The following is a 22,288-nucleotide window of genomic DNA, read 5'->3' as shown; positions in this document are numbered from 1 at the left end:
CTTATAATAATCGTAAACACACAGACGCACACACACTTACTGTATATATATATAGATATATATAATATATATATATATATATATATATATATATATATATATATATATATATATATATATATATATATATATATATATATATATATATATATATATATATATATATATATATATATAGAGAGAGAGAGAGAGAGAGAGAGAGAGAGAGAGAGAGAGAGAGAGAAAAGTTGTGCCTTTGTGTATTTTATCACTTCGTTTAGAAACGCTTTTGCAAATAAACCAAGCTGTATTTTTTGCTTAGTGACCTTTAATTACGATCATGATAAACAAGGAAAAACGTATACAAACATTACTTGCGCTCTTCAGTGACTTAAGAGAATGTTGACTTAGGTCTAATTTGTTTGCATACAAATTGCAGAACATTATTTCTTGGCGTAAACAATGCAAGTGTACAATCCTTCTAGTAAATTTCACGCATTAGACATTTCAAAATCTGAAGATTTTTTCGGCTGGTCAAGATGTCATGCCCGTTATTCATGTACTTCCCACGTGAGCACTAATCTATAGCACGTCCATGACTAAGGGAGCTATTTTCTCTCATATTTTTCTTTCCCAAAACGAACGTTATATCATAATGACCGAGCTCTCCCTCGTAAACATTGCAGAAGGGCTTGCCCTTCGCGATCACGCCATGCAAACCTGCGCGTGATTGGAAGCTGCGACGCCCGGTTCCGATTGGCGGGTGACCTGGCGTGCGGTGACGTATGAAGAGAGCAGCTCTCTGATTGGCGGATGACGTATGGCTCGACATCGGCTGAGTTGCCGACTGGAAACGGGTGTTTAAAAGGAAATAAAAAGGCGAAGGCAGACCTAGGGATCAGTGTACAGCTGGACACCAAGGGGTTCTGTGAGTCTTGTGTGTGTCTGAGAAGACAAGAAAAGTCACAAACTTGACGAGAATACCTACGTCGTCCTCTGTCACTGCTCCGTAAAATAGTAAGTTGAATTTTGTTATAAAAAAATGAAGTGAGAGAAGTGTTTGTCATTTCGTGGATTTATGTGTAGTTTATAAGTATATGCAAATTGTTTTCACAAGCACTGATGCAAATACGCGGAGTTTACCTAAATATATTTGTGCAAGTATGCGTGTGTTTGTAAAACAACCGAAAAAAACATTGTGCGGGAGAGAGTAAGAGGTTTATTTTTCTCTCATGACCGGTGTGTAGTGTTTCCTTGGATGTTAAGAATTATGAATTCATCAGTAAAGTGAGACAGAGAGACAGCTTTCAAAGTGTAAACAGTTGAATCTAATATTAAGGATCTAATCTAATTCTGATTCGTGTGCTGAAGTTTTCTAGCGAAGATGTTAAGTAAAACAGGATATATAATTAATGATTGTTTAAGAAATTGTAATCTTCCTGTATATAAGTGTGTCTAATGCTTCCAAGTGTGACGTCAATATATATATATATATATATATATATATATATATATATATATATATATATAATATAATATAATATAATATAATATAATATAATATTGTATTAATAGCCACGATATATACTTACTAAAATGCTTTCTTTTCCCTTCCAGGTCCTAACATCTCAGTGAATAGTCTTTATTTTGTCTCCAAAGCACATTCATACTTCAATACTGAAACCATGCCAGCCTACGCAGAGACTGTAACTCCTGCAAAACCCCATTCGCCGCCATTAACGCACCCCATTGCTCCCATTTCTACAAACTCTAAGGTAAGTGATGTTAGACGCGTGTCAGCTTTAGCTTTATCTTGGGTTAAAAGCACCGGTTTAGTACCACAGGAAGAAGGAAAGCAGTTATTGTAATATCTGCTAATGTCTGTAATCAGCGGGTTCTGGCAGCTTTCGTGTGAATTTTAAGTAATCCCTAACATGCGTTAAATCGTATTTTATGCATCGTAATGGATGTAACAAATTATAAGTGTTAAGTGATAGCGGCAGCTGAGGACTCGCGGTTGCCGGTATGTTACATAATATGGGATGACAGTTCCGCAAAGAAAACGAAGGGATTCAGAAGCGGTCGTGGAGGAAGGACTTATCTAAAATGAAATTCACCAATCGTTGCTATGCCATTTTCCCTAGGTTTATTTAAAGAATAAGGAAATTAATATTAACTAGTTTGGAAGCTTTCCAGGTCAAAGGCTGGAGGTTTTTATTTTATAACATGCGTTATGTACAGTGAATCATGGTATAGAAGGGTGTGGCATGACACAGGTGTAGTGGCCCACCCAACATTTAAAATCGATTCAGATGTACGGTAGTAGAGGTTGATTAGCGCGTCACCCAAGCCTGTGACAAACTCTTTGTAACTTAAATTGGTGTTTATCAACATTCGAGTAGGGGGAGGGGCTTCAAAAATGTATTTTAAATGTAGTTTTTCGGAACTGTAAATCATAATGTTTCAGTTACATTGCTTTACATTTGTCCTCATTTGTATCTGCTTGTGAGATTTAAAGAGGCAATGCCTCCCTGAATTGGATACACTTATAAGCATTGATGAAATAAGTTACCGAGGTTTTCAAGGATAGGAGGCTAAGGGTTTGGTCAGAATGATTAATTTTGAAAGACAGGCGGCAAGTTGTATCGATTGAATCTCTCTCTCTGATTTTTTAGCAATGCATAAGTTCACTGTTCACCTCTGGTGACTAGTATTATATTCATTTTTTATCACGAATGGTTATAATAAGCTTTCTGAATTAATCTTGATCCTCTTCAAAGGTTTGTGTCAAAAGCAACTGTATATATATTATATATATATACATATATATATATATATATATATATATATATATATATATATATATATATATATATATATATATATATATACCAGCTGGCCAACCCACCGCTGCCGGGAAAATTCTGAATAGCAACATGAACTCTCTCTCTCTCTCTCTCTCTCTCTCTCTCTCTCTCTCTCTCTCTCTCTCTCTCTCTCAGCATCAATTTCGTGACAGTATGCCACAGTATTTCATCTGGGAAGTACCTCAAATGCTCTGATCAGAATATGAATAAATTATGTATAGACGTTATTCATTTCACTGTTAGCCCTTCAACGCTTTTTGTAGGCCGTTATAAGTCCAAATCATACAATAAAAATTTAAAACAATATTTCATGTGTTACAAACAATTTGCCAATTTGCACGATAATTAATCCCAACTATCAACACTGGAGTGTCCAAGCGTGATATTTCAATTATTCCAGACCTCATTTAAACCGGCTTTACAATGCAATACGTCACCATAACGTCACAAAGCAGTCACTATAGCGAATTCAGAAGGTAAAAACATAGAAGAAACTAATGAATTAATGAGGAAATTCGCATTTGTCAGGGTATACCATAGCCTGAGGGTTTGCAGTGGGAGGAGTTTAATGACGTCACCAGAAAACTTGGAGCTTTCCACCAAAGCTACCCGTGACTTCCAGAACGTTACTGAAGAAAAGGTGGACTGAAAACGAAAATTTCATTTGTTTTGTCTGTGTTTGTATGTCTGTCACGGGGTAGGGGTTTGATCTTGAGTTATAAACCTTCCTGGGTGACATAGAAACCATGTGCAAAAATTTTTCTGGGTCTGTCAAGCGGTTTGGATTTCTATAGTGGTCAAACAAATAAACAAACTCACTTATATATATATATATATATATATATATATATATATATATATATATATATATATACACATACACACACACCTACATACATATATGTACACATTTTATGTATATGTATGTGTGTGTATGTGTATATATATATATATATATATATATATATATATATATATATATATATATATATATATATATATATATATATATATATAGTTTTTTTATATGGAAACCCAGTTTTTTAGGGACATACCTCATCTTTTACAGAACTAAAACCACTTTATCAGGAATATAGCACTATTGTAGAATAGGCATACAAGTAAAACTTTGACTCTACAAATCATCATCATCATCTCCTCCAATGCCGTATGACGCAAATTTTTTTTTTTTGTGGGAAATTTGGCCACTCAAATCTTTTCTGTGCTCTGTCTCCTTCGAGACTCACTCATCTTAGCCTCCTTTCTCATAGTATGCATCCCACGTGGTGGGGTAGTGCCTTCAGTGCACCTCACACGGTACACTTTAGGAATTACTCAAGGTTCTTTGCAGTGTTCCTTCGGCCCCTAGCTGCAACTCCTTTCGTTCCTTTTACTGTACCTCAGTTTATGTTCTCTTTCTTCCACCTTACTTTCCACCCTCTCCTAACTTCGTTTCATAGTGCAATAGCAAGTTTTTGCTAATGTTACGCCTTTGAAGCCTTTTTAATGTCAATTTCCCTTTCAGCGCTGAATAACCTTATGGGTCCCAGTGCTTGGCCTTTGGCCTAAAATTTTATAATTCATTCCATAATGCGCATCCAAGTAGGTCCTATAAATCACATTTGACAATATGATATAAATTAAGTCGATAAGTAATTTGGTTTCCGTACACCTTGAACTTAACATTCGTGCTGCTGACATACCCACTGCACGGAAGACACATTGTTCAATATCCAGTGTGGCCCGTGGAAATGATGCGTTAGCGTTTTATTCCCTAATGAAATCGTTATGTAACCTTTATCTCAAGTTTGTGAGTCTTAAATCAGCTTTATTGACTTGTTTTAGGAATGTTTTCGAGTGTATGTACGCTTAACCCATTCACATTAAGCAATGATATTACTCTTTAAATGCAGATTTGATAAGACAACCATTTTTCTCACTTGGAAATCACGTCAAATATATTTTGGAGGTAATTGAAGATTCTGGTTTGGAAAGGGGGAATCGACTTGGACATAAGATACAAGAGAGAAATCTCATATCTCTATAAAAGAACTAGAGGTCTCGGATTTAATACTGATATTCACAGTACATCCAAGACCCCCAAAAATGTATAATTAATCTGAAAAGTGTATCTTGATTAAAGGAGCAGTTCAGGATGACATGACTCCCCAATTTCTTGATGAGAATTAATATATTATCGTACATTGGTAGTAGTATCAGTAATTACAAATAGTTGTAATTATTATTTAACATTCCAGGAATTTGCTGCTCCGAAATACCAAGAGAATGTCGTCATCAGTGGGATGTCAGGGAAGTTCCCTGAAAGCAACAACGTTGAGGAATTTGCACAGAATTTGTACGGAGGAGTTGACATGGTCACTGAAGATGATCGCAGGTGGACTCCTGGTAAGTGTATGATTCTTCTTCTGTGGTTATTTCAGAATTTCATGGCACAACCAACGATCCCTTCTTCTTCTTGCGTAGTTCTTTCAAGATTTCATAACGAAATTATAACGTTTCTTTTTATTACTGTCAGGTTCATATGGGTTGCCAACTCGGTCTGGAAAGGTTGTTGACTTGGCCCACTTTGACAGCTCCTTCTTCAGCGTCTCTCCCAGACAGGCACACATGATGGACCCACAACTGAGAATTTTGCTGGAACTGACTCACGAAGCCATTTTAGATGCTGGTATGATGATCATTTCCAGTTCAGTATGCTTACAGAATCCTTTAAACCATAAGTTGGTTCTTAATCAGTGAGAGTAACTGTACTGCTAACTGAATGTTAAAGATTTTTTTATTTCAAAAGATTGATTATTCCAGTCCATGGCTGCATTATCTTCAGTCGCGTATGTGCACTGTTTAGGCTTTCATACCGTTGATTTTCTTTATCCCCAAAGGGGTGAATCCATTGGAACTTCGTGGACGGAGAATTGGCGTGTATATTGGTGTGAGCAGCAGTGAGAGTGAAGAAGTATGGATAGCAGACCCTTCCAATGTGACTGGGTATGCCCTTACTGGATGCTGTAGGGCAATGTTTGCCAATCGTATTTCATACACATTTGATTTCAAAGGTAAATTGAGGTTTCCATGCTAGTATAATTCTGATACGCAAAAATTGAGTTTGTAAATAAATGGTAAAATTTCATCAAGCTCTTATTCAGTGAAGGATGTGGTAACAAAGCTCTTTTGTGTGCTGTGGGGTTAAATTTTGGATTGCCACTTCATAATTCCATTTAAACTGAATTCCAAGCAAGTGCATTTTATAACCTGCTGATTTTGATGTACTCAAACTAAGACGAGCCTTGATTTTATTTTTTTTATACTTCTGTTGAATTCATCTGCTGCGGAATTCTATGTATGTATTATTATTTGTCAAATATTGTGTAGTTTATATAGTTTGTATTCTTTTTGTTATTTGAATTATTTAATTCATTTTACAGGACCCAGCTTTGCAATTGACACTGCTTGTTCATCATCCATGGTGGCCTTCCAGAATGCCTGGAAAGCTATAACAGAGGGCGAGATAGAGGCTGCAATTGTTGGGGGTTCCAACCTGACACTAAAGCCACAAAACGCACTGCAGTTTAATGCACTCAATATGTTGGCCAAAGATGGAAAGTGCAAATCTTTTGATGCCTCTGGAAATGGGTAAGATCTCTTTTAATTCTGATGAGCATGTTTAGTTTGTAAATTCTGCATTGCTATAATTTTTTACTCACTCGAAATGAATGGGTCATCTTTTATGTAAGAATATGATGTTCTTCCTTCCAGTTACGTGAGAAGTGAAGCTGTAGCTGTCGTTTTCCTACAGCGATCTTCTCAGGCACGCCGAGTGTATGCCCATGTCGTTCATGCTCGTGCAAATACTGATGGCAACAAAGGCGAGGGCATCACATTCCCCTCTGGAGCCGTGCAACGCGAACTTCTCCAGGAAGTCTATTCTCTATCTGGAGTGTCTCCAAATGACGTGTCTTATGTTGAAGCCCATGGAACTGGAACCAAGGTAAATCCGAGTATAAAATAGGGATGTTCAAATAACTCTGACTACACAGCATAATATCGAATTCAGTTTGTGGTATTGCACTCTGTATGGTGTGGTATGCACTGAGAATCATTTTCATTCTATTTTAGATGAATTGCTTGCCATTACTTTGCCAAATGATAGCACAGCCATGACTGTTTATTTGTACTTTTGTTTATAATAATTAAAATGTATTGATTTATCCACTTTTCCAGGTGGGTGATCCTCAAGAAGTCAATGCTCTTGCTGATGTGTTTTGTCAAGGACGCTCAGAGCCACTGTTGCTTGGCTCTGTCAAATCAAATATGGGACACTCAGAGCCAGCCTCTGGACTTTGTTCTATCGTTAAGGTATGAATCCATTTATAGTTTATTAATTCTTTTAATTTTACTTCACTTTAACATTCATAGAGATTAGTTTGTTTCACGTGTGATAATAAAATTTGTCAGATTGTCACATATAAATTGTTCTCAATCGTATACTAGGTCAAACTTCATATTTTTATTATATAACTACTGTAGAGTATTAATGTTATCATTTAAAATGTGCTTTGCTGCAGGTCCTGCTAGCAATGCAGAGAGGAGAAATCCCAAGAAATCTTCACTTCTCAACACCCAATCCAGAAATACCTGCTCTTGTTGATGGTCGTATTAAGGTAAGCCAATGTTTAAACTAGTGACTTGCTCATTTAATTTGTCCTTTATTATTATGCAATTTAGGCTTATTGTTTTTCTCAAAAGTCGACATACCAAATCTAAAGTTGTTGATGCCACAGGCTTATTTAGAGCTTGCATGTTTCTCAGATGTCCAAACCCTTAGAAAAACCTTAAGACACTCAAGCTTCACCTTAGTCTGTCTGCCAGGGTCAGTAAAATTTGCTCTTCATTTAAAGGTGGTCAGTGAAAATACTCCATGGAGTGGAGGATTTGCAGCAGTCAATAGTTTCGGCTTTGGAGGTGCTAATGTCCACGTCCTTCTTCGGTCTGCAAATGTTGGTGAAGTCACTTCCTCCTCTCTCCTTATTCCAACTTCCCCAAGAGTATGTCCTGCTTTGCCTACAGTTGAAGGAAGCAATGAAGTTTCCTCAGATTCTTCATCAAGTAATATCCTTCCTAGACTGATTGTTGCCTCCGGACGTACTGAGGAAGCTGTTACACACTTTTTGGAAGATATTAAGAAAAGGGCAACACCAGAGTTGTGTGGTTTGTTAGACAAACTTGTGGATGTGCCACTCAACTTGTATCCAGCACGAGGCTTTGTTGTCAGTGGCGTTGACCACACTGTTGCTCAGGTACCATAATAACTTCATTACATACATTTTTAGCCTATAATGGACATATTGATTGACTGAACTTGTAACTTATCAGACTGAGTAATTTTAGTGGTATAAGGAATTAGTGTACTCATGAAAATCAGTTTTTCACAACAAATTTCTGACTCAATTTAATATATAGCTTCAGTTGACTTTCATTTCTGTTTATTGATTTAGATTTAGGAGATTCCCTACAGATATTCTTACCATTCATATACATTGTCTCTTCCTTTTTAGGCTTCTAGAATTCAAAATCCTGGGCGTCCACTATGGCTAGTCTTTTCAGGAATGGGTTCACAATGGACAGAGTGCGGGAAGGCCCTTTTACGTCTCCCGACCTTTGCTGCTGCCATCAGGAGATGCCATGCTGCAGTAAAACCTCTTGGGCTTGACCTTATGGAAGTCCTAACAAGTAGTGATCCTGCTGCAATGGCCTCTACTGCAGCTAGTTTCTCTTGTATTGCAGCCATGCAGGTGAGGGTGGATGCAATTTTTTTATTTTGTTGTATTATATTTTAATTGGGACCTTGTACATTTCGTTTTCCACATACTAACTTCTAACAAATTCAGTTACCATATCACAAGATCCTTAAAATGTCTTGGGGTAAAGGCATAAATTAGTGAATAATATCTACAGATGCAATTACAAGTCACTGAAAATCATTGACCATGCATTTTGACAGGTTGGTCTGGTGGAACTGCTGCGCCAAGTTGGTATTCATGAGGTATCTGGAATGGTGGGTCACAGTGTGGGTGAACTAGGATGTGCATATGCTGATGGTACTCTAACTGCTGAACAAACTGTTCTGGCTGCTTATTGGAGGGGCAGGGCAGTACAGGAGGCCACTCTGCCACCAGGTGGTATGGCTGCTGTAGGTAAGTAATAAAATGCCACATTCTCTGAGCAGGAATAATTAAGATAATGTTAGATGACTGTCATGACCTAGTGGAAGAATGTGAAAAGAAATTCATCAGACTATAATATAAATTGATGGCTGGGTTAGCTGTATTGTATAATTAGGTAGAAAATTGGTGGATCTTAAAATTTTGCCAATAATTAGAGTAGAGATAGGATTTTTATGTTTTAGCAAACTTAAAATATTATATTAGGTATTCTACTATGTTCAAATTCTTTCAACAGGCTTGACTGTGGAAGAAGCTGAGAAGAGGTGTCGTGATGGAGTGATAGTAGCTTGTCACAATGCACACGATTCTGTAACTATGTCGGGACCAAAGGAAGCTATTAACTCCATCATTGAAGAGCTGTCAGCTGAGGGTATATTCTGTAGGGGTGTGAGATCTGAAGGCGTTGCCTTCCATCATCCATCCTTGAAAGCTGCTGCTCCACGTCTGCTGGAAGAACTGCAGAAGGTAGCACTGTCTTATCACAACTTTTGAGTTCTTATTTACCACCTCCATATTTCAAGCCTTTACAGCAGTTTGTAAAAAGATATAATTATGAATTAATGAAGTAGTATTTGTAATATTGTTTCAAAGCTAAAATTCCGTTGTCTTTAAGACATAATTTCATGTTTAGAACTCTCCTTTACACTGTACCATATACAGTATTACATGTAATTTTAGAGCTCTGATCTGTTTATTTAATTTGAATTTTTATCTTCCATTAGATAATTCCAAAAGCATTATCCCGGTCTGATAAATGGGTGAGCACTTCTGTACCAGAGGAAAAACTGTCAACAGCCCAAGAGGCTTCAGCACATTATCTTGTCAACAACTTGCTTTCACCAGGTGAGGAAAATTTTTCACACTTTCCCTTTCTGTTGGCTTATCATTTTTTTCTGCTTCCATTTTGGACAAGTAGCTTTAGTTTTCATTTTAAACATGTAGCTTTAGATGCTAAAATACACGCCTATAAACATTTTCAGTCCTGTTTGCTGAAGCACTAGAGAAGGTTCCACAAGAGGCTGTGATAGTTGAAGTATCTCCACATGGCCTTTTGCAGGCTATCCTTAGAAGAGCCTTCCCCTCAGGTAGTCCTATTGCTCTCATCAGAAAGGATGCAAAATGTCCCTTGGTTCATTTCCTGGAGGCACTCGGAAAGTAAGTGGAATCTGCAATTCGACAATCAATATTTTAAACCAGTTTATTATTTTGAAATTTCAATCTTACTCGTTTTTCCTGGTGACTGAAATGAAGTTCCCTTTACTGAATATGATTTACTTGATAATATTCTGTAAATCTGCACCACATTTGCCAGAACTGATGTAATTCTGATATGTTTTTGGCACTGTGATACCTTTAATATTATGCTGAGTAACTTATTATATTTAAGGGATGGAAGCAATGTCACAAGTGAAGTTTTTTTACAGGATCTGTATGAATGGAATACCTTTAGATATTGGAGCTCTCTATCCAAGTGCAACAGTTCCTGTACCATCTTGTACTCCATCTATTGCCAGCTGTATAAAGTTAGTAATGTACCTGCATACATGTTCCATTTGTACTCTTAACCAAGGATGACCTTTATTTAACTATTAGTGCTGCTTTGTATCCTTCGCTGATAATGGCCAGTGTGTGATATTTTTTGGCATTTATATTGTACACATAAAGGGTATAGCTTCTCTGTAACTATGATCAGATACAATGTACACATGAACTCATTTCAGATGGGACCATAACCAAGAATGGGAAGTAGCTCGCTTCAGCACATCTCCTTCTGGTTCAGAATATGAAGTTAAAGTGGATCTTGAATCAGATGCTCATCAGTATTTGGAAGGACATACCATTGACGGCCGTGTCATCTTCCCTGCCACTGGATACATGGTTTGTATTAATGCTCTCTCCTTACCTTACACATGCACACATATACAAAATGTGTGTTGTATTTGATTTCATCTGTGTTGTATATGATTTCATCCTGTCAGCAGTAACAGCACTATAATATTCTTAGGTCTGATGTTAGTTTTACCATCACCATAATTTAGATTCTGCAGTGACAACATATGAAATTTATGACAATGAAATTAATAATGATCACATTTTGATTGTCAGGTTTTGGCATGGCAAGCATTGTGCAGACTGAAAGGTCTTCAGTGGGAAGAGACTGCAGTTACATTCACTGATGTTAAACTCCATCAGGCAACTGTCTTGTCTTCCTCCTCTGCTTCGTCTAATATAACTACTCTCACTGTCAGAATACTTCTGGCAAAAGGCGAATTTGAGGTAATGATTGCTTATTATGTTAAGTTTGTTCTTTATATTATTGCCATTTCAGTGACTTATAAGTCTCAGGTTTGTCATTTGTAAAATCATTATGACTGAGATAAAATGTGAAATATAGTAAGATTACCAAACAAAATGTTTTGCAGTTTTGTGATTACATTTGGAATTTTTTTCCTAAGAGTTGTATTAATTTGAAACCAGGTCGTCGTAAGTGACTCGGTTGCTGCATCAGGTTGCATTCATCTTGGAGTCGAAACATCAGATGAAGAAGCCCTGAAGAGATACATGAAAGAGGGAACTGCCAATGATGAGGAGAAAATACTCCTTAAAAAGGATGTTTACAGGGAACTCCGTCTCAGAGGTTATCAGTATAAAGGAATTTTCCAAGGAATTGAAGAGACAGACATTAATGGTAAGCTGTGTAATAGATCTCATCGTGAATAACAAAATCTCAAAATAGTTAGAGGTATTGAAGCTTCCATGTCCTTGAAACATAAGATATTGTATGTGGTTTTGTGCAACTAGCTGAAGGATTTAGACTTAAGTTTTAGAAACATTTACTCATCAATTCAATTTTTTTTTATTATTTCTCTCTTAGGAACCCAAGGATCTTTGATGTGGAAAGCGAACTGGGTGTCATTCTTAGATACTTTCTTGCAGTTCTCATTGATTGGATCCAAATACCGTAGTCTTATGCTACCAACAAGAATCAGAAAGGTCACAGTTGATCCCTTGTCTTTCTATGCTAGCATCAACAAAGAAGAAGAGACCAAGAAAGTGCCAGTAAGAGATTATTGCTTTTTTTAATTTGTTTTTACAATGTTTCTAGAAGTAGGTTAGAGTGGAGTATATTGTCAATGCTATCATAAAAAACAAAGTAACATGGAAAAATGTATTGCACACATTTTTGTTATTGTTCCCAAACACTAGTAGCACTCTCTCTTCTGGGAATTACCTGAGTATAAACAGGTTATTTGCCATTGCAATGCTTAGTCCCTGGAAATGTTGTTTAAAAGTTATATTTACTTCTGTAAAAATGTTATTGGGTGAATTACTTAAGCTCTCTTACCCTGCAGGTTTGCCACAACCCTCTCATAGGAGCTACAGCATCTCATGGAGTAGTCTTCCAAGGTTTGAAAGCATCCTTGGCACCAAGGCGACCAACCGCAGACCAACCTCTTTTACAGACACACCAATTTGTGCCTTTCCACATGAAAGAGAATCATCAGTTAGCCTCTAATCTGTCCAGACAGGCAGCTTTAGGCATCCTGATCGACATTGTTGTGGAGAATACTTTAGCTCATACACTGAAAATTGTAGAAAGCGACACTTGCTCTCATCATGAAACAGAACCCCTGGAGAACATCCATGCCATTGATGCTATCTCATCTATTGATCAACATCCACAGCTAAAAGTAATTATTTACTGAATATGAAAGTTATTGATTGAAGTGTATCTCAAACATTTGCATTATGTTGTGTTTGTAAAGAAGGTGATCATAAGGACCTTAACATATGGTAATATTCCTTGAAAATTTCAACAGGTGGACTACACTCTTCAAACGTCTTTCAAACTAGGCAGTGAGGACCAAGAAAAACTTGCAAACTCTGGAGTAAGTATGAAAGATGATATAAATTCCAATCTGCCCTCCACCAACCTATTGATTGTTCATCAGGCCATTGACTCCGATGCTCTAGAAAAGTTGAAGGACAGTGCGTTTGTAATTGCAAGTGATGAGAATACAATTGCATCCTTTGTATCTGCTGGTTTTGAGATTGTAGCCTCCATCAAGAAATTCTGCCTGGTACTCATGAAGGTAAGGGTGAACAGAGGTTTCATTCATCTTTTCATGTGCTGATATTTGTAAAAGTTTTCCAGCTTTAGGACCAGATGCAGACGACCCAGTTTAGGAAAAAGAATAACACTGTTATAATTGGGTGTCAACAATTAAACGGTTTCTTAAATTTAAAATGAAATGACAATTTGAATACGTCAGTTTGCTTTGAAAGCCATTTTATAAATTGAATTTTTATTAACAGAGGAGAAATACTGAGCCCTATGAAGTACTTGAAATTCCCGATGATACAGGCTTCTCATGGGTATCCATCTTGAAGGAAAAACTAGCAAATACATCTAAGCTGTGGCTTGTAAGCTCAGGTGAACCAACATCAGGTATTATTGGATTTGTCAACTGCTTAAGAAGAGAACCTGAAGGAGAGAAAATCAGGTAAAGTTTAATCTGGTTCTCTATATTTTGACTTTTTACGTTATATATTGTATAGGTATTCATTCCACTTGACTGCAAAACATGGTTTCCTAAAGTGAATTTCATTAATTTTTTCAGGTGCGTATTTGTTCCTGGAAAGAAAGCCTCACTAGACTCCCAGATGGCAGCTCAAGACCTGGCTGCGAATGTTTACAGGGATGGAGAATGGGGAACCTACAGGCACCTTGCCCTTCCACCACTGTGTCCCAAGCCAGCAGCACATGCTCTGTTGAATGTTGCAACCAGAGGAGATTTGGCTTCCCTGACCTGGTATGAAGCCCCTTCACCTAACTCTCAAGAGACATTCTCCAAATCTAGCGAGGAGCTTTTGGTTTGTGATGTCCATTATGCCCCGCTGAACTTTAGGGATGTTATGCTAGCAACTGGAAAGTTGCCACCAGATGCACTGCCTGGAGATTTGGCTACTAAGGTGATTAACCACATATGTTACTGCAAATATGTTGCTACTTAATTGATTTGAATAGTAGGAGCATGCTTTATGTTTCCCCCTAGACTTATGTTTTTTAAAACTTTTAATACAAATACAAAATTAATGGCCTTTACCATTGGTAGCTTAGGAGCAGTTGTTATGTTAATGAAGGCTTTTAGTCAGAAATGAAAAAAGATTATTTTGATACAGGAATGCATCCTTGGGTTGGAGTTTGCTGGCACAAACAAAGGAGAGCGTGTTATGGGATTGGTTGCAGCAGGTGGTCTGGCCACAACAGTCAAAGCAGATCCTCTGCTTACGTGGAAAGTGCCATCATCTTGGTCGCTGAAAGATGCTGCCACTGTCCCTGTTGTTTATGCTACAGTAAGTAAAAGATGACTGATTTTAACTTCAGTTATCATATGTCAGTTTGGTCAGCTGCTCTACATTATAGTTACATGTAGCTTATCTACAGCATAGTTACATGTAGCCTATCTTTCAATCGAAGTTTTTTTGGAATAACCATCTGACCCTAGTCAAGGATATTTGTAGGTAATATGTATTACTTTCTGTATCAGGCTTATTATGCCCTGGTGGTAAGAGGTGGATTACGAAGAGGGGAGAGTGTGCTCATCCATGCTGGATCAGGTGGAGTTGGACAGGCTGCCATCAGCATTGCTTTGGCCCATTCCTGCACTGTGTTTACCACAGTGAGCAACGAAAAGAAGAAGAAAGTTCTTCAGGAAAGGTTCCCACAGGTAAGCAATTGAATTTTTCTCGACTTTCATTCTGTGCTGTAGTAGTTATGTGAAGGAAATTCCATATAACTTAAATTGTATTGCAATATCTTTTTCTGAAGAGCGTAATACTTTCATCATAGATATAAGGGTAATTGCAGTGGCCATATGACTTCTGAACTTCTCATTTCCCTTATCTTTTTCGATTCCCTTATCATAACTTTAATATTTTTTCTATTTTATTCAGCTGAAGGATGAAAATTTTGCCAACTCAAGAGACAACAGCTTTGAATATGATGTGTTAGAGCGCACTGAAGGACGTGGAGTGGATGTGGTTCTCAATTCCTTGGCTGGCGAATTACTTCAGGCATCCGTTAGATGCTTGAAAGAGCATGGGCGCTTCCTAGAGATTGGTAAAGCAGATCTCTCAAACAACACAGCCCTAGGTAAGCTGGATTTTCTGTAATATGTGCAGTCAAACTATAAGGGTCTTATACTTTGGGGAGAGTTCTAGTAACAATATAATACAGCTATGTAATGTAGATCTTGACAACACCAGTTGTACATATCACATAATGATGTAAGTCCTAATTTCTGCAACAGGAGATCAAGCCATATATTTCAGTAAGTAAGTATGATGTAAAAAACCATCCATGAAACTTGCTCCCTTTCTTACAGGCATGGCAGTATTCTTGAAAAATGTGACCTTCCATGGAATTCTCCTTGATGCACTGTTTGATGGCACTCCCGAGGAAAGGAGACGCCTCAATGTGCTGCTCAAGGATGGTTTGGAGAAAGGAGTAGTCAGACCCTTACCTCTGACTGTCTTCACTAAGGACTGTGTTGAGGATGCCTTCAGGTAACCTTCAATCAATTCTTATTTCTCTATTTCTCAAATGTTATTAGCAAACAGATCTAAAGTGTCGTGACAAATCAAAGCAACAGACTGTTATCCTAGGACATAGAAATCATTACTCATTTTCCTGGCATAAGTAATTTTTAGAGAAAGATAGATATACAGTATTAGAGCATGTTAACAAAATTTCCATGCTGACATATTTATTTAGTAACATATGAACTAAATGACTCTATATCTCTGCAGATATATGGCAACTGGAAAGCATATTGGCAAAGTTGTTTTGGAAGTGAAGCCTGAGAACAACACCAGCATTGCCCAGGTTGAGGCAGTTCCACGAATGACTGCTTATTCCAATATGGTGTATGTTATCACTGGTGGAATGGGTGGACTTGGTTTAGAACTAGCTGGGTGGCTGATCAATCGTGGAGCAAAGAAGATAGTGCTGACCTCTCGCCGTGGAATAAGTACTGGTTATCAGGTATGGCTTCCATTGCATAGTTATGATAATTTTTTTTGCTTTAAATGGCATATTCTATGTCCCAGTATTGTAAGTTCATTCTAACTGTGTAAATTGATTTTTCTAGGCATTGTGCATTCGCCGGTGGAGGGAATCGGCCATAAGTGTGCGTGTTTTGACCCAAGATGCATCCACAGTAGAGGGAGCAACAGTCCTTCTGAAGGAGGCTGCCAAAGAAGGTCCTGTTGGTGGCATATTCCATCTTGCTGTCGTGAGTATTATGAACACCTCATATTGCAATAATAGACTGCCCAGACTTCTGTAATGTTGAACTTGAAACTGGATGTTTACAATTTTTGTACAAATTACTTGAGTGAAATTTTCGGTTGTGCTTCCCTTCAGGTGCTCAAGGATGCTCTTTTCGAAAATCAAACTGCAGAAACATTCTATGCTGTAAACCATGTGAAAGGTGATGGTGCCAGGGCCATTGACATTGCTTCACGCACCTGTTGCCCCGATCTCCACCTGTGGGTTGCCTTCTCTAGTGTTGCTTGTGGCAAAGGAAATGCTGGTAAGTGGGAATATATTTTTCTAGATTGTGAATCTTAATTAGAACTAAAAGCCTTTATTTAAGGTATTGGATTTTGTCAGTGATACTTGTTTCATTCCATATAGGTTTTGCTTTCTTATATTCTTTTTTGGTAATAAACTGAAGAAGATTATCTGACATGTTGTAAATTACATAAACTCCAATTTATTCCATCCTTGTTAATTCATGGACAGCTGTGGATTAGATTTGATCAAATAATGCTTCAACTTACATTTATAACAAAACCCAAGAGAATGGCAATATTTGAAGGCTTACTGTAAAACTTCTCAAAATTTTTCATGAATACTATTGGCCACTGTGTAACACCCATTTCACTCTTGTCTTTGTCTTGTAGGGCAGACAAACTACGGCTGGGCCAACAGTGTGAGTGAAAGAGTTGTAGAAGAAAGAGTTCACCTGGGACTTCCTGGGGTGGCTATTCAGTGGGGTGGCGTTGGAGAAGTTGGTGTGCTTGCAGATACTTTGGGTGACATTGAGGTAGGAAGAGCCTTCTTTTTATGTGCTATTTAAGATTTGTTGGTAAATAAATTATCTTTTTATGTGACAGAAGTTTAGAGTAGGATTAATTCAGCAATTGTCCCATACACACACAACCCTTTCTGGTTGTTGTTGCATAAACCTCAATGTCCTCATGACAAGTAATTCCAGTGATAACTCATTAGTCTTCTTTCACAGTATAACCCCCTTTTTTTTTTTTTTTTTTTTTTTTTTTTTAGTCCAAATTGCATTGTTTTTGGAATAGATATTTTGGAAGTTCTTGATGGTATTGTCTCTGGGAATAATTATTCTTGAAATTCTATATTTTATTTTCTTTGGTAATATTTGATATGATTATTGGTTTAGGGCATGTAGGTCTAAATGCAATTCTTTTTCTACAGGTTGGAGGAACTAAACCTCAATCTGTTCGATCAGTGCTGGAATGCTTAGATGCCTTGCTGCTCAATTCTAGCCCAATCGTGTCCTCTGTGTGTCTAGCCACGAAGTCAAAGAAGTCTGATGGGGGTAAAGGGGGCTCTCTCGTGAAGTCAGTGGCCAATATCTTAGGTATGATATTCATAATGATAAAGTTTTAATGCTGGATGAGCAACATTTTCTATCTACATATGATGGAGATAGCTTCTTCATTACTGGCGTTAACTCTGTTGAATTGCCATTTCAGGTGTTAAAGACTTGACCAAAGTTCCTTTAGAGGTAACCCTCGGTGATCTTGGACTAGATTCTCTAATGAGTGTGGAAGTCAAGCAAACTCTCGAAAGAGAAGCTGACTTGGTTCTCACTAATGCTCAAGTTAGAGAACTCACACTCAAAATGCTTCAAGATATGGAAAGCTCTGGTGGGTCTAGTGGCGGAAAAATCCCCAGTGGTAAGTGCCCTTGAAATCCCATCAGACTTTGATTTTGACCTTTGAAACTTTTTGTATGTTACATTACCCATAAATTCTTGAATGCAAGAAATATCTTTGCTCTAGCATACTACTGTCTTACATGTAATGTTGATTATTTCACAGATGCAGAGAAAAATGCCTCAAAACTAGGAAATGAACAAAATCATGGTACGCCCTTGCCATGGCTGACTCTCCCATTGATACCTGAAGAAACCGTCATCTTCTTAAATAAGGAAGGAAATGGTGTGCCTTTGTTCTTCACTGCACCAATCCAAGGAAGCACAATACCTCTTAAGGAGATTTCACAAAGACTGAACAGGCCTGTTTATGGGTTACAATACCCACCAAATGTTCCACACACATCCATCGTTGAATTGGCAGAGTTCTTGGTTCAGGTAAGATACTTGTTTGTGAGATTACATATCCCAGAAGGTATTGATGATTTATTCTGACATGATGATAATTTCATGTTGAAATGATTATAGAGTTATGTTGAGTGTAACCTTTTCAGAAACTACAAGAAGTTCACCCATCTGGTGACTTCATCCTCGGAGGCTACTCTTTTGGAACAGCAATTACTCTGGAAATGACAAAGATGCTGGAAGCTCAGAGCCGCCATCCTTCCTATGTCATCCTTCTAGACGGATCGCAGTCCTATGTATCTGGCATCATTGACCACTACAAAGCTCGTCACAAGTCCAGTGCTGATAAGCAAAAAGGCTCCCAGAAACCGAACACCGAAGTTCAAGAACAGGTAGAAACGCTTTTAGTCTTTGCTATGCAGTTCATCTCTATGGATGCCTTGTCGCTGAAGAAGACACTGATGAACATGAAGTCATGGGAAGAGAGAGCGAATCATGTTGCTAACCTCGTTGTTGAAAGTCGTGCTAAAGCTGGTGTGAAAATTTCCCCCAGTGAGCAGCAACAGGTAAATGACATATCCTTATTTATCCTATACTAAGTCTTTTTGTCAGTACAAAGCTACCATTACAAGCTCTTGATATATCAAAATATTTCAGTTTTTTAAAACAAATGCGATTAAGTCTAACAGGTATACTATAGAAGATAAACATAATGCAAAATGCAACTAGGCCCAGCAGGCCTACTGATGATGATAAACATAACGCACTAAATATTGTCTTTTGAAAAACTTTGCAGGCCGTGAAGGCAGCAGAACTGCTGTACCGTCGTTTGATAATGGCAGACAAGCACGTAGCTGATTATTCCGTCAAAACTTCAACGATGCTGATTCGAGCAAAAGATAATCCACAGGGTCCTATTCTTGGCCATGACTATGGGCTCTCCAAGGTAGGTCATCAAGTGATATTCAATCAGGCTTTTTTAAAAGGTGTTATAAATTATGCTTGACTGCATTTTCTTACTCCTTTTATACATAGTTTGGAAGAACATGGATAGAAACAGCTCCAGATATCACTAACCAGACCGTCTGGATGCATCCAATGTGGATTTCTACTGAACTATTTCATTAAGTATGGTCATTCATTCAACTAAAATATACTGTACTTATTCCACAGGTCTTGGATGGTCCATTGAGAATTGAAGAGGTATCCGGCTCACACGAATCATTCCTCACTGGAGAAAACGGACAGCAAGTGGCGACCATAGTTAAGTCATTTATCGAAAAGCTCTCTTAAGTAATGCCACTGGCACTAGAGCGCAGATTGCTACTAAAGACAAAATGTATCACTTGAACAAACTGCTGGCATTTTTTTTTATTTTATTTTTCTCTAAACTAAAGAGCTTTAGGAAAGTCCATGACACAATTGTGATATAATTTCTGTAAGGTAGAATATAGGAAACTATTAAAATGTGATATAATCTAGTTTTGTATGTTTGATATTTTGTGTATGTTATGTTTGGAGATTAAATTCACTATTGATCTAGGATAGGCGTTTCCATTGTAGTGATACTTCAAGATTTAAAAGATTTTCCTTTAATTTTTTTTAGGTTTTACCTTTTGAGGGTTGGTCCTCCTCTATGCCAAATGTTAAGATAGTTAAATGGTCAAAGTAAAGCTAAGCTAGTCCAAAAATAATGGCTAGGGTGTTGGATATGAAGTACACAGTACACGTTTAGTATGTGTCAGTCTTCTGAAAACGCCTAAGATATAAAGACGAAACCGACCCAGTGTTCTACTTTTCCTGCGGTACATGTGCATATATAAATCACGTGTGTGATTATGATCATCACATGTGAAGAACATGCATTTATGGTAATAATTTGGTATCTATTTTTTATTGCAGTAGTAGTCCTATTTCAAGATTCACATTATATAAGATTTGTGTATGTATGTCTGTGTACCTCAAGTGTTCATTTCCACTTATCATTTTGATATTTAGCATGTATGGTATTTTTCGGCAGTCTCCTATATCTGAAATGTATTTTCACGTATTTTTGTTGGGGGTATTTCCAATAGTACCGTGTTGACATTTTCTCAACTTTATTTTCCTGTTTTCCATAGATGTTTTATACCTCTTGTCACAATAGTCTTTCCCTGAGCATTATTTAACATAATTTTCTTGAACTTTCATAGTACAGTATGTGAAATTGCATTCACTTGTAATATGGGGATAAATAGACTATATCTGGTTGCAAGTTTTAGTGGCGTAGTCAATAATAGGTTGCTTTTATAGTTTTTGGTCTTCTTTCTTTCAAAAACAGCAATGCTAGCAATGCAAAGTAGTTCATGCACGTAATGGTTATATTTACTGTAGTGGTAGGAGTATATCCAGTCTTTGTGGGTCAACTGTTTTGCCTGTGAACTATTAGGCCTATGTTGAGGCTGTTTTGAATCCATGTAAATAATTATAGCCACACTATGGTAGCTAACATTAATATGCATGGTATTAAGGCAGATGTTGCATATTACAGCGTAAATCACTGTACTATGCATAGTCGGTGTTGTGATTGTTATTTTGTATAATGCTCTTGCAAGTCCATATAAAGGCATCCAAAAGAGCCATCGATGACTGATGGCGTGTTAATGTTAAGCTCTTCATTTCACTTCATCCTAAAAAAAAAAATCCCATTTATTCATGAGCACATAACTGCAGTAAGTAACCTGTAACCAACAGGCCAAGCTTAGTTGTGAAGTTTATTTTTAAATCTTGTATAGACTAAGTACTGTATGTATATTGAAATATTTATTTTGTGTACGTCATCTTTATAAATACAGAGCAAACTACTCAACATAATTTTTCTTACAAAACCTCGTAGCCTAAATGATAAGGATGCTTACGTTTACGTGGAATGTGTTACAATGAAAAGGCGTCCACTGTACTAGATACTGATTTTTGAAAATTTGGCTATTTAGCCAAGCACTGTGGGTCTGTGGAACTTTCAGCCATTCCACAACACAAGAATGAGAATGGGGACTCCTGAGTCCTGAGAGGCCTCGGTATAAAAAAAATGAATGAAGTCAACTTCTTTAAACAGTCTCATAAACGGGCGAAACTGTACTTATAAAAGAAACCGGTAGTGTCAAAATGGATGGCCCAAGAGGCTTTCATTTGACCTTGCTCAAGAAATATACAGTTGCCTAACCTTCTTGTGTAGATGCAATAGAGACAACAGATCCTCACATGAAACTAGTGATTGTTTCCAATTGCAACTCCTCTAGTACTAAGATTACTAACCTTAATTTAGTGTTCATATCGGAAAAGTTCTGGTAATATTTAATTCTAAAGCACCCCACTGAATATGAAACCATAACACGTAAATTTGAATATGTTTGTTGTGGGTACGGCTACCAGGCTACAACATATTTTACCATTAAGGGCGGGCAAATCAAATTGCAATTTGCGGTACTTCGGTTACTATAGTTAAAACATTGTTCATGTTAAAAACATTCTGGCAATAATGAAATTAAAACATGCCAATGAATTTGGAAACATAACACTAAAATTTGAATCCGTTTGTTGTGGTGCTACCAGGCTAAACCCTCTACAGACTCAAGTTTACAAGTGTTATGTTTTCAAATTCAGTATGTTTTTTGGGAAATTCAGATTGCAGTATGTCGATTACTAGATTACTAACGTTAAAAAAGCGCTCATGTTAAAAATATTTTGGTAATAATGAATTCTAATCCATGCCAATGAATGAGACAACACAACACTTGTAAATTTGAATCTTGTGGTTATGGGCCCAGTATTGCCACTC

The 22,288-nt window shown here is 37.3% G+C and overlaps 1 protein-coding gene across 1 annotated transcript; it reads left to right on the top strand.

Annotated features, from left to right (window-relative positions):
- The first annotated feature begins 842 nt into the window (after positions 1–842).
- Positions 843–21,319, top strand: LOC136831391 (fatty acid synthase-like). The gene is made up of 38 exons (XM_067091759.1): positions 843–996; positions 1,597–1,754; positions 5,105–5,252; positions 5,383–5,535; positions 5,747–5,920; positions 6,290–6,497; positions 6,621–6,852; positions 7,086–7,220; positions 7,430–7,525; positions 7,763–8,161; positions 8,420–8,656; positions 8,866–9,058; positions 9,324–9,553; positions 9,811–9,931; positions 10,069–10,243; positions 10,513–10,611; positions 10,810–10,966; positions 11,195–11,365; positions 11,567–11,777; positions 11,964–12,148; positions 12,442–12,780; positions 12,910–13,182; positions 13,406–13,593; positions 13,711–14,062; positions 14,273–14,446; positions 14,641–14,820; positions 15,047–15,245; positions 15,478–15,658; positions 15,902–16,136; positions 16,243–16,386; positions 16,518–16,686; positions 17,060–17,202; positions 17,604–17,769; positions 17,885–18,088; positions 18,233–18,504; positions 18,621–19,037; positions 19,268–19,417; positions 19,645–21,319. The coding sequence occupies exons 2-38, from the start codon at positions 1,665–1,667 to the stop codon at positions 19,762–19,764; spliced, it is 7,320 nt and encodes a 2,439-aa protein (XP_066947860.1). The 5' UTR covers positions 843–996; positions 1,597–1,664; the 3' UTR covers positions 19,765–21,319.
- The last annotated feature ends 969 nt before the right edge of the window (positions 21,320–22,288 follow it).

The sequence above is a fragment of the Macrobrachium rosenbergii genome, chromosome 4 (genome assembly GCF_040412425.1).
Source record: "Macrobrachium rosenbergii isolate ZJJX-2024 chromosome 4, ASM4041242v1, whole genome shotgun sequence".
Lineage (NCBI taxonomy): Eukaryota > Metazoa > Arthropoda > Malacostraca > Decapoda > Palaemonidae > Macrobrachium > Macrobrachium rosenbergii.
The sequence above is the reverse complement of the archived record's forward strand: the minus strand, read 5'-3'. Positions and strand labels throughout refer to the sequence as shown.